Genomic DNA, 17,145 nt, shown 5'->3' with positions numbered 1-17,145 from the left:
AGCAAGGTAATTTTTAGTATTTGTGCCTCACAATGATAATGCCAGTCATAGATTACAGGGGTTTTGCTCATACACAGTGACCTGTTTATGCCACCTGAAATTATCATGTAAAGTGACATCAATTCTGCAAGAAATGTACGGTGTAAAATATTCCTGCTCTTGTTTTGGTTTTTTTTAAATATTTTCATTTCCAAATCTGGCTTGTATTTGAGTCTGACCTTATTATTGCTTAAAAGACTGTAAAAATTCACAACTAAGCTCTAATGTTTCTGTTTAAAGCAAATATCAGGGAAGTTTCTAGTGTGAGCAGCCACGCAAAAGGTAAAAAAAGCTTAAGAATGTGAAGTAATACAAGCATTGAAGTCAGTGGTGGGCCCAAATTTTATTGCGTTTGCCTACAATATTGTACTAAAACTGAAGCCTAAACCACAGGCTATGAGTTCTCCAAATACTCAGATTCTTTTTCTCATGCAGGCAAGTGGTTCAGAAAGCTGTATTAAAGCAGAATTCCAAGCAGTTGTGACTTTGATAAGGAAAAGCATGGGGCTTTCCGACTGGAAAAACTTAATGACAATCTATTGGTCAAAATGCTTGGAACTGCTGCTGGCTGGATCAGAGAAGGGGTTTAAAATGTAAAATTTCAAGCCTGTGCTTCTTGTACTTCTCTATTCCAGAAGAGTTAGAAAGTCAAATGCTTAAATGTTTTGTGTGCATTCTGGAACAAACAAGTTCAAAATCACCAGTGAGACAGCATGTGCTGCAAACTTCGGGGTGTTATTATCTATGATCAGTATCAGCAGAACATGACAGATTGGAATATATTTCTAAGGTTTGTCTCACCTTTTCTAGTTACTAGTAAAGCATTTCAGTGACAGTTCATTGCAAAGACCTCACAAATGCCTGGATGCACAATCAAGAATGTAAATTTATTGTATTTCTTTTGAATTTAAACTAAAAACTGATAAAGGTTAACTGAATGACGTGACACTGAATTCCTGATCTATCAGTTATGTTAGATATATTGAAGGAGTTTGGGAGGCAGAGCTTTGCTCTGCAGTAGTGAGTAATGCCTACATTTATTATGGACTTTACAGTTTGCCTAAGACAGAGGTGGTAGGGCAAAGCTTTCTGCACTCTCTGTTAAATTAAGGTCATCAGGTTTTAATGCAGATACTGTGTATTAGATTACTGTACTATACTAGATGTACTGTACTCTATTAGATGTACTGTACTGTATATTTTAGATTGGATATAAGGAGGAAGTTCTTTACTGTGAGGGTGGTGAGGCACTGGAATGGGTTGCCCAAGGAAGTTGTGAATGTTCCATCCCTGGCGGTTTTCAAGCCAGGTTGGACAGAGCCTTGGGTGACATGGTTTAGTGTGAGGTGTCCCTGCCCGTGGCATGGGGGTTGGAACTAGATGATCTTAAGGTCCTTTCCAACCCTAACTATTCTGTGATTCTCTTAAGCTGCAAACCACAACCAAGTGCAAGTGCTCCGGGCAGGAAGGAAGACGTTAAAATGAAGCTAAGCAGGTGGTTGGGTTTGGTTTTCATGTATAGTTGAGTTCGTATTTTGAAGAAACCTGAAACTGTAAAACAAAACCAGACCTACCCCACTCCACTTATATATTGGGTTTCTAAAACTCCTAAAGCCCCGTCACTTCACAGGACTAAAGAATACGTAGTCTCTCTCTGAAATGCTCTGTGTGATTCTTAGATAAAGGTAGTATTGACCTGCAGCTCGCAGGAGGAAATACTACCTGTAGTACAGTTTGCCTTACCTGCCCTTACGGGATGTTGTGACTTAGTTTTCCTTCTATAAAATAAGGTCTTAAAAATAGAACATTTACTCCCAGCACCCTCTCTTGAGATGGTTCATGTATCTGAGCTCTGCCTGATGCCAGTCTTCTGACAGTTGCTGTGCAGCATGTTAGTTTTCCAGACCACACTGATATGAGTGACCTGCATGAGGTTTAGAGAGGCCGGCATGTGGGCATCACATCCATCTGGTTGGGCTGGGCTGGGGCTCAGCCCAGTACCCTGCCACTCCTCTCAGCCATGCTGGGCCTGTAGCAGTCCTCCACCTAGGAGTAAAGTGCACTCTGCCGTGAGCTGGCAATACAGATAAGATCTTAAACACAGGTCTGGCTTGGAGTGAATAAATGTTACAAATCAGCCTGAAAAGGCTCTTAACCTTTGATAACGCAGCCCTGTTGCACTGAATGGAAGCTGTCCTTCACCAAGATGGAAGCCTAAATGTTGCAGTTTTGTTATCTTGGGTGTTGTGTAGGATTTTTGTTAGTAAAGCTCTGACCTGCCCTTTTAGAATTCTGAATGTGTGGTTCATTTTCCTAATGCATCCATCTCAGTCATTTCTGAGGGAGCATTTCCAGGTGTGCTGGGTAGAAGTGGGTTTACAGTCGCTTGGTGTATCCACACAGTCTGGGTTTTAAAGGTTTTGCAGACCCTGCTCCTGTTCACTTTGTACTTAATGGTTACACCATTGTTACAGTTTGCCATGTTAAAGGTAAATGGGTTTGAACTTTATAAAAATTGATTGTACTTGTAAATCCAGCACAGCTAAGCACTGCTTACGGTTTGTACTGAACTTATGTACCTAGGAGCGATGCACCAGAGAACAGCAGAGAGATTCAGTATGGATTGGAACTACCTTCAAAGAACTCTTCCCAAACTCTTCCTGTGACTCTTAGTGCTACTAAGATGAAAGCAAGCACAGATAAGCACAGTTTAATCTGTATTGTTCTCACACCCCTGCATATGGTGTATGAATTGCTGGGGAGCAATGTTTGACAGCCCTGCGTTTAGATTTCTGAAACATAACCAATTATTCATTTAATTAATGTGGTGGAATGTGGGCTGGAGTAGAGTTCTGAGCATGTGTGTCCCTAGAAGTACGGATGCGTCTCCACAGGACATTTAAGAGAACAAAAGGTTGGCCATTTAAATACAGAAAAAGTGCACTTTATTTATTGCTCAGCTAATTTAGTGTTTTCCTTGAGCCTGAGCAGACAAGACCAAACCCAGGAGCTGACCTGCTCCTGAACCTGGGTTTCAAAACTTTACTCAAGAATTGCTCTTGATATGAACCACTATTTACAGGTCTGGAAAGGCTTCAGCTGCTTTGACTGCACACATCGTGAATAACAGAGCATCTAACTCATCTTCTGTAACTAGAGACAGCTGATACCGAGAACTTTCGGTTACCTAAGGGAAACCGTAAGTAAAACAGCTGCTACCCAAGCCTTATATGGTCAGCACTATATAAAGAAAAGTGATTTAATCTCCAACTCAGTATTAACTTAATTGCATATATCTTTTCAGGTACAGGTCTGTGGGTTTAGAAAGGTGACTTATACTGACAACACTGAGGGGCAGCAGCTCTGGTCTTTGCAGTTGCCAGGCTTCAGTCGAACGTTCTACATTTTAACCTCACAATTTCATACAGCCAGGTTTCAGGCTGGAGGCGTAAAAACCTGCTTTGGGAAGCGAAAGGCTGGTGAGGGGGTTTATTCTTTTGTATAATCACTTGCTAGATGTTTCTCTGTGTAAAGTATCTGATACTATCGATATATTACTGTTATTTGAGGCAAACATGTTACATACTCTGAGGGCAGCTGAGCAACATAACTTCCTTATTTTCAAGTCCAGCATTAGTGTTTACACAGGAAACCCTGTTGGTTCAAGCTGATGCAGTGCTTTAGTACTAACTTCTGCATTCCAAATGCTTCACGACTATTTATTTTTAAATTTTACCTTATGTAAATGGCATAATACTGTAATGATCTTAGCAGTGGTTTGGTACTGACCTTATGTTCACAAGTTAGTAGGCAATACCTGCTGCTGGATGGAATTTGCTTTATAATCAAAACATTCTGCTCAGCAAAACGGGCTCATTCATTTCAAATTCTGCATTTTAAGAAACTGTAGGACCACAGCAGTCCTCACAGCGTCTTCTGTGACCACCCCTCCCCTGTGAGACAGGATCAGTGTGCTCAGACCACTAGTACTGGATGTTGTGACAGAAGACACAGCATTATGTTTCATATGAAATGAAATAGCATCTCCTGCCACCCTGGGGCTAGGGATGTATTCTGGCCTCCCCTAAGCTTGATTGCTATGGTCTGTGTAAGCTGCACTGATGCCAAAGGTTTAGATCCCACAAAAAATGCATTCAACGATGTGAAGGCAGCCATGCCGGTGGGTGAGCTGGCTGAGGACACAGGGTAGGACTGAGAGGTGTCCCAGCTTCTTAGTAGCTGAGTATCTGCGTTTCTTAGCTGATACTTAGCCTGTGGATGCACTTGCACAGCCTGCACTGCTTCAGCACTGCTGTAGAATCCAGGCTGAGATAGCGGCTCTGCATCAACCTCACAGCAAACTTCTGTGCAAAGGCCCGTAGGGTCTTCACATTTTTCACAGCGACTAAGACAGCAACTTCTGAGGCCCGCTGCTTGGTTACCATGCTCAGGCCAGCCACTAGACGGAGCTACGGTCTCACATAACGAGGGATCCCCGAAACCTGGGATCCCCGCGATGGTACCAGGAGCTGCGCAGGGTGAAGGTTACATGGAAGGTCCTATGGATGAACAGCCTTTCAAAAAACCCACTGGTATATGGCAAGAACGATACACTCAATGGTAGTCTGTAACCAGGAGGAGAAGCGAAACGGTGGTAGCTTTAAAATGTACTACGTAAGTTAAACTGCAGTATCACTGGGCAAAGCTCAACTTCTTTCAAGTAGTGGATCAGATGACTAATTACAAGGTGCACTTTTTCATATTGAACCATATGAAAGATGCTCTTTGGCAGCAACTTAATCCAGCAGTTTTCTGCTATGTGATACTCTTACTTGCTGAACAGATGTCACCAATGGGGCTACTCAGGCTTAAAGCAACAAAACCCACCCATGAGCATGTACAGCAAGAGGGAGCTCTCAGATGGGTACAAGCTGCTTTAACCAAAATGTCTCTCCCTTTTTCTGGAGAGGTGCCCAGGCAGGAAAGCAGCCTGGAGAATGGTGTGCTGAAAGTGCTCCCTCTCTGATGCTGCAGCACATTCTGACATACTACTTGAGCGTACTTGGGGTGTTTCTGGCTACAGTGTCTGGTTACCCTTCCGGATGTAGGGTACAGATTAAGGCAGTGGAGGATCAGCCCCCATATTGTTTAGGCTGCATAAGCAATACATACATTAATTAATCTCATTGTCCAACAGTTGCATTTATCACAACAGGATTTGGCACAAATCAGCATGACTGGAAAGATACCAGTGTCTAGGTCTGGAGTAAAAACTTCTAGCAGGGAGCATACGTAGGCACTGCGCGTGTATGTGGAAGCCTGCACAAGCCTCTCATCTCTGCTAAACCTTCATCTTTAAACCTGAAGTAGCTTTAGCTAATCTTTTTAAATAACAAAACCAAAAGCATCTTTACCAGAAATCATTGGCATGAATGTCTTTGGCCACGAAAGAGTTATTAGAAAGGTGGGAGTGTTGCAGAAAAAACTGAAGGTGCTAAAACAGCTGTTGCTGCAACTGTAGATGCTGGAAGGCTGAAATAGGGCTGATGGGGTAACTGACTGGATGGGCCTATGAATGACAGGGTGAATGAATCTGGAATAAATATTCAGATGAGTCTGCAAAACAGTTCTGTAGTGCACTGTGCTGTGTTTTCCTAAATCCCATGAGCATGGCTTACTTCCAGAGCAAGCCACCCTCCCACTGCTTCCCCACAGTTCTTTGGGAGCCTGTGAACATGCAGGATTCCTGACACCTCATTCTGTGTATCTTGAGTGCCGAAGCAACCAGGCAGTGAGCTGTGCTCCAGGGCAGGTCAGCATCTCTCAGCAGCACTCACTAACCTCAAGCACATGAGCTGCAGGAGGCTGAGTGGCAGCTGCGAGCCTTTTGTTCAGTGGTGTTAGTCTACTATGTTTTTTTGGAGCTGACCATTGTCCCAGTTCCAACTTCTCAAATGCCTGCGATGGATTAGCGGTGATGTCCCTGCTACACAAGCATTCCTCTGCTTTAGGGTTCTGTAGGCTGCTGGGTCTGAATCTTCTGTTCCCTGGGCAGCTGTTTTGACAAGCGTCCAGCGGTGTCCTCCAGAGAAAAGCCAGTACAACAGAAACATCGTCTGTGAAGGAGAAAGGAAAGGCAAACGCAAATACGCACCATGAGCTCTGCCCGGAACAGTTTCGATACTGCTGCTGTAGCATTACTGAGTACATGATTAAGCACTCCCATGAAAATATCACACAAGGATTTAATTTCACAGCGTTCTGACCTCAAATACCTTTTCAAAATAAAATAACTGAAGCGCGCTGTCATTATTAACATTTCCCGTTAGCTGCTCAATTTAACCTCAAAGTTGCATTTAAAATTCCCCGAATGCACTGTTCAAGAGATTTAAGAAGTCCGCAGCCTTCGTCCTCCAGGGAAGGAGCGGTGCAGGCTGGGGCCTGCCGGTTTTGGAGGATGCTGGACACTTTCACACTTCTGCTTTTCACTTGTCTGTTACTTGGAGTCAAGGGGCTCTGCCCAGAGTCTGAGGTGAGAAGAGGCTGCCAGAGGATACGATACAATTTGAACAGCACTGGTAGTAGCTATAGATCTGACTAAGAGTTGTGATAACTCTCCAAACAAATGAAAGGAGGGAAGTTTCCTGGGGAAGAGATAACCTAGGAACAAAAATTAAAAGACTAAGATGGGAATTCCTGCTCATGCAGAAATTTGTCCTCTTTCATTTCTGTCTTGAGATACACACCTGCTCAGCACAACCACAACACATCATGGTATTCTGGGGACCAGCAAGCCATTTGCCCAAAAATCCTGTGGGCGGGTGATGAGAAACAGGTGTCTGTTTAACCAAGTCATGTTATATCTTTACCCAAGGAACAGATGATGTTAGTTAATGCATTACATCCCTGATTCCTCTCAGGATGCAAATACCAACAGCCTCCATCACCTTGAAGACAAGAGACCAGCAGATTGTCCAGGACAACATTTTGCAGGGAGGGAATCCCCCGGGTTATTATAGAACACAATACCAGTAAAGCAGGCATCTGAGACACTCGCCTCCACCTCAGGCCGTGGCTGTTCCTCAGCACACAACTGCCCTGCCACTCTGCCACCACTGCCTCTCGGTCATGAAGCAGGCAACTAAGTTACCAGATGTAGAGCAAACTCTTGACACTCATTGTTTAAACTTACAGTAGTCACAGATTCCAAAATACAATTAAATACTGAAAGTTAGATCTAAACACAGTTTTATCTAGACCTAACACAAGCTTTTATCTCTTCAGTGCAAGGCCACTGCTTGGCATTTATATGCCATACCGAACAACGGTTCTACGATGGTTTTCCCCTGAATTAGCACCACTGATTAATCTGCAGTGGTACAAAGAAGTCATTAATAGCCCTGACTTCCACCTAGGTCACTCTCAGGAATGCCCTATTTTCATTAGTTTTCCAAACAGTCACTAACAAAGTGAATTTTACCTTGCATTACTTTCTTTACATGCCTATGAAAAGTCCATGCCAAAAAAATAACATGAGTTTCCAGGAATGACCAACATTCTTCTATCACAGCAGAGCTATTTTTTGATATAGAGGATGTCAGACCTTAAAGGTATTTTGCTGAAGTTTAACATTAGCTGGTTTGAATACAATATGGCATAGAAGGAATGTTACCAGAGTAATGCACAGACTGAATAAACGTGGCTTCAGGTAATTCAGTAGCTACACCTAATCACATGCTTGGTGGGGATTTATTTAAGGGAAGGGTGAGGTTAAACAAAGCAAGAGAGCCAGTTCTGTGGTAGCTGGCTAATATTTGGCTCCTTTTCCTCTTTCACATCAATACCAGGCCAATAATCACAAACCTTTTCCTATACAACCTTATGACTGCAGATTAAAAAAGAAAAGAGATGAGAAACATGACACCGTCGTTCTGAGGCGTCCCACCTATGAGTGAAGAGTAGCATCACTCCTATCATTTGCTGTTAAATGACAGCACAGCCCTGACCTGGCTGTGTGTCTAAATGAACCTCTGACTGCTAGAAATGAGAGGAAAGGGATCAAAGGAAAAGTCTACAAAGGATTTGTGAGGAAAATTCTGAAATGGAAGATTACAGTTAGCTTCTCAGGAGCAGCAAGGTCACAGAAGACAGGTACATGTGAACAAACTTAATTCTTATAATCACTCAGAATGTATTTGTTGTATTGCTCCTTTTGTTAAGCAAAGAACAAAGACCGAAGGGATCTGTTCCTTTTGTGTAGAATCTTAATGGTATTTACTAGAGCTTTCTACTATGTTTAAAATTTAAGAGTTTGGTTTAAGTTCAGAGCGAGGCAGAGAACGACTGGTAATTACTGTTCCTCTGTTTTGCTGCTATTCCTGAACTTCACCACCATCACTGTTATATTATCGGGACATCCTCTGTAAAAGGACTGTAGAACTATACTCTTTGCACCGAAGTGTGGTTCATCCAAGCGTTCCTTGATGAATCGGACAGCTTCCTCATTGCTGAAAGCATCCCACAGACCATCCGACGCCAAGATCATGAACTCTGGCTGCAGTTTGTCCAGGTCAAAGGTAAGAATATCTGGGTCGGGAATGACAACATTCAGGTTCTTCAGAGGGTAATCTCCCAAGGAGCGGGACATGGCCAGGATCCCCTGAACGCGCCAGGAGCCATTGAAGCTGATAAAACCACCTGGAGGGAAACACCAACACTTAACGCAGGTCTTTTCAAAGTTAAAGCATTTCTTTGGCTTCCTGCCAGACCCACCCAAAAAATTCACCCTGCATATTATGAGGCATATGGATGTTACACATCTCAAAAAGCAGGAGATGCCTTCATGTAGATCTTGGAGTGCTGCAGGGAGGAGCTGGGTTGCGGCTGCTGCTACTGCTGCTGCCGCAGCTGAAGTAGAGAGGTCAAGAAAGGTTCTGCTTCCAAACACAGCAGCTTCGTGCTCTCTACTCCCCAAGAGAGACTGACTACTTACTGAGCACAGGTATTCCTGTACAACAGAAAGCCTTACGGCAGTGTTAAAACAAAAATAGTGAAAGCAAATCTTTACATTCATGTGTCAGTAAAAACATCCTTTTTCTGTGTAGTTCATGTTTTTCCCATTTCAGATCTGTGAAGGAAACAACACTGAAAACACGCTGCAGCAGGACTCACATCTCACTTTAAGCCATAAAGCAAAGAAGCAAGTGCAAGAATATTTATAGGCTGTTCTGTTCAACTGCCTTGAGTGAGCTGTGTCAAAAAGGACCAAAAGCTTGTGAACAAACCAACCACAAAATTTTACTTCAAGACAGAAGGAGGCCATGTGGGATTTGATGGACTGACTTTACCATCACAGTGATTAAGGCTACTTCTAGTTGAAAATACATGGTTTTATTTAGGGGTTAATTATAGTGAGACACATTTTACACTGAAATTGGTGACTCTGACACAGCCAGCACCTGGTTGCTACACAGTTGGGTTGTGTCAGGGAGGGAACGACACAGTATTCAAGGTCCAAGAGTAAAATTGAGGCGCCTTCAATTCCCGTGCATACCTTGGCGTGCCACTGTCTGCACTGTGCATAGCAATATTGCTATATGTGACATCCAGTGACTCGACATGGAACATTAAAATGTATGACAAAATGAGGTGAACTGTCATGTTTTATATCCGCAAGCTGTCTGCTTTGGTGTTCGTTTAAATGTCTTTGTTCTTTGTAGTTATCAGCATGCTATTTGTCAGTCCCCTAAATCTTACAAGAGCATTTCCATTCCTGTTTGGCTCATCTGATCCATAAATTCTTTCTGCTTTCAGGTGAAAATGTCATGATTTGCTGTTTTTAAAGCTTGGAACTTGATTTGTGTTAAAAACAGCAGAAACAAAACCTTTTAGCTGGATGTTTTCGTGAATATGGAGTCTCTGTTATGAAGGCATTTCATTCCACAGTCAAGAAAAGGAAGTACTTGTGAGCTGACTGCGACTCCTCTTAGATACGGAGTCAAACAAACCTCGTCCAGCTGCTGCTCTATCTTTTGAGGGTGCCTTGCTTATATGTTACACTGCCACCTACTCACCAGCCCAGGGTTTATTTCTGGTCTTAAATGGTTAGGACTATTGTAACTGGTATGTAATCATGTGTATGTATTAGAATGACAGGAGAAGTAAAATACAATTAAGAAGAAGCAGTTTTATAAAGACATTTTAGACACAATTAGAGGACAGTGCAAGTATGCACTTGCAGCCCAGAAAGCATCCAGCTCTGGGGCCACAACATAAGAAGGATGCTGTTGGAGCAAGTCCAGAGGAGGCCACAAAGACGCTCAGAGGCCTGGAGCACCTCTCCTATGGAGACAGGCTGAGAGAGCTGGGCTTGGTCAGCCTGTGGAAGTGAAGGCTCTGGGGAGACCTTAAAGCAGCCTCCCAGTGCATAAAGGGGCCAACAAGAAGTCTGGAGATGGACTTTCTACAAGGGCATGTAGGGATAGGACAAGGGGGAATGGCTTTAAATTGACAAAAGAGAGATTTAGATGAGATATCAGGAAGAAATTCTTTCCTCTGAGGGTTGTGAGGCTGGAACAGGCTGTACAGAGAAGCCGCGGCAGCCTCATCCCTGGAGGTGTTCAAGACCAAGTAGGATGGGGCTTTGAGCAACCTGATCTAGTGGAAGATCTCCCTTCCCGTGGCAGGGGGTTGTAACTAGGTGGTGTTTAAGGTCCTTTCCAACCCAAACCATTCTGTGATTCCACATGATAGCAACACCTGTACCTCTCATGGTTGTAACTAGGTGGTGTTTAAGGTCCTTTCCAACCCAAACCATTCTGCGATTCCATATGATAGCAACACCTGTACCTCTCACGGTACTTGCAGAGGAGGTAGCTGATGCTGTGCACTTGCTGTGTGTGCTTACTGCAGCCTCTGCAGCTTGTGCTTACATGCACAAAGTGACTTTTCAGTGCCACTCTCACGTGGCACCTGGAACTGCCTGCAGCACAAGTTGAGCGCCTGTGGTTCGCTGAAGTGTCTATTGGCACTTCTAATATTTCCTTTCATAAAGTCACCTATACAGGATATCTAAAAATGCTTCTGGAAATGTAAACATTCTGCGGTGCTGGCTGACACTGGAGAAGGAAAGACATTAAAGAAATAGAAGCTTTTTGGCGATCACTCAAACATTTTGCATGTTAGTGAGAACTGAGCTCAGAGGTCAAGGTGAATGACTTCAATTTCTATCAGTGACTGTCACCTTGTGTTTCTACAACTGTTTCTCCACAAGCCAAAACCATGGCTGTTTCAAGGCTGCTGTCTTACACCGGTACTATATACATTGCTCAAGCTCACGATAAGGAGGAGTTTCCTTGTGTTTTCTGGGGAAACCAATATCCTTGTATCGCAGGACACACATTTCCCCTTCCCACGGGAACAGGTCAGAGTGGAAGGAGCCTGGTCTCCTTCAGCTGCGAGATGATCAGCACCACAGCACCCTCGAGCATGCATCAGCCAGCCTCTTGTGAAAACAACAGCCAGGCTTGACAAAACCCCATGACTGGTGGGTGCTGTGAACTGCACTGCCACACTGCAGAGCCAGCAACTCCACATGATGTGGCACCCCGGCACAAAATGGAGGGCCCTGCCCTGTGCTCTTAGCTGATGACTTTCCTTTTGGCATCTGGCTGTGAGCTTTGGTACCAGTGGCCTCTCACTGCAACGCGGAACCCCCATGAGAAACCTGAGCAGTGGCTTCTGGGGCTGCTCAAGTCCCACAAGACTGATAAAAGGGCATTTCTTTTTCTGGTTGTGGGTTGACCAAGACTTTGTGCACAGTTGCTGGGAATGGGGAAAGGAGAGGGAACAAATTCACTCCCATCCACTGCCCACTGACAGCAGCAAGCAGCAAGGCCCCTCAACATCCACCACAGCAGCCAAAAGTGATGGATTAGGTTAGAGTTGTCATCCCCATGTTAACACCCCACTGATGCTCAGAGGGCAAGTCAGGCTTTTCTTTGAGCTGCTGTTTCAGGCTGCTTCAAGCTGATTTATATCAGAATGTGGTTAAGAAGGACATTTTCTCAGCCACAGCTGTATAATTTCACTTTTAAATTAAATCGAATCCTTCTAACACAAATATGAAGTCACTTTGTAACTACCTACAGTGCACTGGGCAGTGCACCTTGATGGTGCAATGTAATGCTGGAAAACCAAAATGTAACATAATGCTGTGGTTATTGTCCCTTTCTTGAGTTCTACAGGACAAGAAATTATCCAGATGGTGGAAAAGTCAAGTACTTGTCACAGTAGCAATGTAGGCAACCTAAAGTATCCAGGAGGAGTTTAAACTGGATTGTGTGTTTTTAAGCACTATGAGGCCATACTAATAATGATGATATAATGTTGCAATAGGGAACAGAGAAGAAAATTCATTCAGTCATGAGGCTAGATAGATTTTTTCTTGTTTTCTTGTTTACCTGCAGGTACTCACAACATTTATCTGTCTATTAAAACAACTTTTTTCCCCAGTTGGAGATTCCTGCAAAAACCCAGGTTAATTTTACATGTTGTTGTGTTATAAAGCCTCAATCCTAGACAAATGAAATAATACAATTATTTTTTTCTCCTAAGTGAAGTCTGCTCTAACTGAACAGTTGCACAGAGGACCTGGGCTTGGCTAATAGAGAAGCACTTCTACAGGCAAATCTCCAGATTTTATTAATATATCCCCCAAGTGCAAAGCTGAAGCAAAGTGAGACCAAGACTTTCCTATTCCTTTTTCTTAGGGTCTTCAGAGCTCTCTCTGGGGAACATACGTGACCTCAGTTCTCTGTCTATCAGCAGCAAGGATCCTCATTATACCTCCTTACTAACAAAAGCAAACAGGAGAGTACACATTGCACATACACGGGTGTTTATGCTGGTGTGAGCATGTGCATAACATGTCGGTTTTAGAATGGGTTTATACTTAGGGAAATAGTTGCTATTTGCTACAGATGATGACCTGGCAGGCAGTGAGGCAATGCCTCTCTGGAGGCAGTGCTCATTGGCAGGTTTAACACAAATGAGAGGAACCTCTTTTCTTCACCAAACAATTTGATGCTGCAGGCTGCCGTGGGAGCCAAACCAGAAATGGGTTCAAAAGAGACATTGACAAATTAATGGAGAATTGGCTATTAAACTTGATGGTCCAAATGTAACTTTTCACCCAGGAGGTGGCTACACTGACAGGTGATGAAAGCAAGAAAGATCTACTGCAGAAGGATTTGTTTGTTGTGTTCTTTTCCTACACTCCTGCTACAATTTACATGTTTGTGCTCATTAGCAGCCACTGTATGGGAACAAAAAATAGCTTTGATGAATTAGATTCATGCTCTGCTTGAGGAACTGAGGAACTAAACCTGACTCAGCTTCAGACCCAGCCTCTCGCATAAAGGCTGCTGATACGGTTTGGCGCCAAGAAGCCTGTGATGCTGCTGCTGCTGTTTATTAATTTGCTCCCTACAGAGATCACAAGGGAAGTGGCTGGGATGGTCAACTGGCTGTTGAAGATGAAGGCTGCTCTTCTTTCTCTGGCACCATGGAATGGTTTGGGTTGGAACGGACCTGAAACATCATCTAGGTCGGATTTCATCTGCTGATGCCCCAGTCTGGTACTTTTCAGTCTCTCTCAGGGAAGTCTGTGTTTACTGACAGAGTAGAGAACCTTCAATCCAAAGCAAAACAGTTATGACTCACCAGCTCTTTTAATCCTCTTCCTCTCTTTTAGCTGGTAGGGCTTGTGATCGTGTGACAAGGGAATAGCATTCCCATCCTTGTCACACAGGACTCCTCGCGAATCTCCAACATTGGCCACTGTGAGTTCTTTATCTGACAACAGTGCGATCAAGCAGGTTGTGCCTGGAAAAAAATAGAAGGGAATGGGAAGCAAACCAGATATATGGGGTGTGTATGTGTGTGTGGATATATATACATATATCTCTAAATATTTATCAGGAAAACGTTCTTCCTATTGATAATGGCAGAGAGGGGCTGAAGTGGGAAGTGCTTCCCAGTCTCCATCTGGGCACTGGCTTTTCCTAATGGCCAAGGAAAATAGTAAGAGAAAAGCACAAATTAGCTCCAGAGCCCACTCACTGCTTTCCTGAACTGCTAGTGCTGCAGTGGACCATGCAGGGGTAAAACAGAGCTCTTTCCTCTCATCCCCTCAAGAACTGAGGCCAGTTTTAAACTTTTTATATTGAAAAAAATGAAAGTATTTCTCATTGTTAATCACTTTAACCTTCAAATACACATCAAATGTAATCAGTCATTGACCACCACATCCTGCAGGCATACTATTTGACTATTTGCTGGCTAAAGTGGCAGCACAGTATTAGAAAAATTGGCTGTTTCTGAAGTGCAAAGGCTGTAGTTTTACTTTCCTCATATAACTGATGCAGTGGAATGAATGTTGAGTGAAGCAGATCCTATTAAGACCATTCCTTTTCTGTATTTTCACCTTCCAGTGAGTATGAGCTGTATTCATAAAACCTCCAGCTTTATAGGAGGAATATATATTCGTTCTAGAGAGAAATACAGGAATATTCCAAATACTCTTTGCATGGGCTTTGGACCAGACATCACAACTTCATTCATGCTTTAGAACTGAAAGATGGCAAGTGAAGTTTTTAGATACAGACAAACATTAAAAGGGAACATGCCTGGTACTCAATTCGGATTGCATAGGGCTGCTAAAATTGGTGTAAGAGGTACTCTGGTATCCTTCAACAGTAAATAAAATTAACTTATTGGCAGCTTTCTTTTCCTTTTAGGTAGAACAGAGAAGCACATGCTTGAGTTCTCACCACTGTTGTTAATTTACATGTGATTATTCATTTAAAGTGAGCCCTGTGGAAGCAGCATGCGGGGCCGGCCTGCCTGATCAAGGGCCCCAGTGATGAAATGCAACCAACAGCAGCGTCACGAAGAAAGGTGTCTCTGCTTATACCTTCAGATCAGACAAAGATGGAGTATTAATGAAAACACCAGCAACAGTGCGTTTTCACTGCCTGCCATCAGTGGCATCCTGATCACTGGTTTTGGTCTTGGGGAGCTATATTAGGGTTTAAGTCTATGCTCTATGGCCTTCAAGCTAAATTCTCATCACTGCTGCTTGCTGTATTGCTGTCCAAACCAGAGTTGGAAACTATGTTTTGCTGTTCCCATGTCAGTAGTTGAATATCCCATGACTAGTATAAATAAAAAAGCCAGTAATAAACCATTTGTGTTTAGATGCACTATGTTCTGAAGATTTATTTTTAACGTAATGGTCTGTCTTGCACAGCAATAAACCAAAGCTATTTTTTCACAGGACAGTAATATATATTATATATATATATATATATGTTATTTTTTGCAACTGACTGACATATCGCAGACCTAAATGGACATAGTTTCACGTTTGTTGGTAAAGCCCCTTGCTAACTGCATAACTTGATGACTGAGATTGCACCAGCGGGTGTGAGGGAGGCTGTGCTGGAAGGGGAACCCACTGGGCAGATGCCTGCCCTGCTCAGGTGCAGGGTGCCCAGCCCTAGAGCCCTGGAGAACAGACCCACTCCAACCCCAGAGGACTTGGTGGTGAAAACCCCAGTATCCAAACCACAAAGAAAACAAATCAATAACGAGGGTACAGACTACTGGAGTGGGGGGGAGGTGGTCATTTAAGCAGGACAAAATGGGATTTAGCATTGGAGGGCACCTCATGCTCCACCTGAACAAAAGCTCGTAACTCTGCAAACGCATAAAGCCCTGCTTCAGTGCTTCAGCACTAAATGGGAGCCTCCTTTGCTTTTATTTATAAAACTTTTCTTAACAAACATTCAAGCAGCACCATGCTAACATGAGACTGGAGGGCTGGTACCTGCTGAAGCTGGTCTGAACTTCAGACAGAAAGAGAACAGCTGCCTTTGCAGTTTGGGCTGAAAGCAAAAACCTGTGAGATGCAAAATGAGGGCAAAAGTGAAAGCCCTGTTGGATGGGAACACAGAGCAAAACAGCTCCAGAAGGATCCTGGAGTGCTGCAGGACAGAGACCCAGGAGCCGCATAGGAGGCTGCGAGGCTCCGTGATCCCCCACCCCGCTGAGACTGCTTTCAGGAGATCATTGCTCTGGCTGTACCTGTAGCTGCCGTCCTGGCATGACAGCTGTGTTTGTAAATTCATCAACTCTCCCATACGCAAGACCACCATCCTGCTCTGCAGATTGCCCCCACCTTCCACTGACGTCAGCCCAGCATGTATTTTTCCTACAAGTAATGTTAAAAATTGTTTCCTAGTAAAGAAAATACTGCAAATAACATCCTACAGGCCTCGTATTTAACAAATAAAATGCTTCACATACACGGTAATTACTACCACAATTTATATAAACACTGACTGAACACAGTCTTCCTGGTTATATGATCTGTGTGAATGAAAGAGCATGAGTGTCTGAAACAGAAGATCATTTCCAAAGTGATTCAGGTAGCATCAATTGTTTCACGGTCCCTGACTGATGGCTGGGCTATCGTTCAGTCCGTGACCTCATGCTACTGCCTGCTGCTACATGAGAAAGCAAACTTACTTTGTTTTCTTTTCCATCTATTTTTATTTTGGTCACTTAACCTCTTGTGGAGTCAGGAAACATCGTGCTCTTGTCAGCTGCCTCAGATTTAATGCAATTGCACAATGGAAAATTCCCAACATAACGGGTCTGAAATTTAGAACACGTCGTATTAGTCCCTCGATGGAGCTGCCTGAATAATACCCTGCTGAGCAGTTTGCAAAGAAAATCACCAGAAAATTTAAAACCTGTACGGTACTGGCTGCAGAGATAGGGGCGTTTTAAGTCAGGTAAGATTACTGGTGTTGGGTTTTAGTATCAGACAAGGCACCTTGTAAAAGTCAAGGCTCCACCGGCTCTACCAGTTTTTAGATAGCTGCTTTATTAAAAGGAATAAATGTCACCAGAGTGCAAACAAGACCTGGTTAATACAATAAAAGGCATTTGAGAGCCCAGGCATGATCCAGCTCACCTTGCAGCTGCTGGCCATATCGTGCTTTGCACGTGGCATCAGAAAGCCCTGCTGGCTCCTGGCTC

The 17,145-nt window shown here is 43.5% G+C and overlaps 1 protein-coding gene across 3 annotated transcripts in view; it reads right to left on the bottom strand.

Annotated features, from left to right (window-relative positions):
- Nucleotides 1-6,264: 6,264 nt before the first annotated feature.
- Nucleotides 6,265-17,145, bottom strand: part of PPM1L (protein phosphatase, Mg2+/Mn2+ dependent 1L) — a 112,822-nt gene continuing 101,941 nt past the window's right edge. For all 3 annotated transcript variants that reach the window (XM_061452642.1, XM_061452644.1, XM_061452643.1), the window contains exons 3-4: nucleotides 13,762-13,923; nucleotides 6,265-8,736 (exon numbers count right to left, since the gene is read on the bottom strand). In XM_061452642.1, the coding sequence (XP_061308626.1) occupies nucleotides 8,390-8,736; nucleotides 13,762-13,923 (509 nt within the window). In that variant the 3' untranslated portion in view covers nucleotides 6,265-8,389. The remainder of the gene's footprint in view (nucleotides 8,737-13,761; nucleotides 13,924-17,145) is intronic.

This window comes from Pezoporus flaviventris, unplaced genomic scaffold (genome assembly GCF_033815535.1).
Source record: "Pezoporus flaviventris isolate CSIRO_AGI_PZ_B2104156 unplaced genomic scaffold, CSIRO_AGI_Pfla_v1 ptg000013l, whole genome shotgun sequence".
Taxonomy (NCBI): Eukaryota; Metazoa; Chordata; class Aves; order Psittaciformes; family Psittacidae; genus Pezoporus; species Pezoporus flaviventris.
Note: the sequence above shows the minus strand (reverse complement) of the source record. Positions and strands in the feature narration are given on the sequence as shown.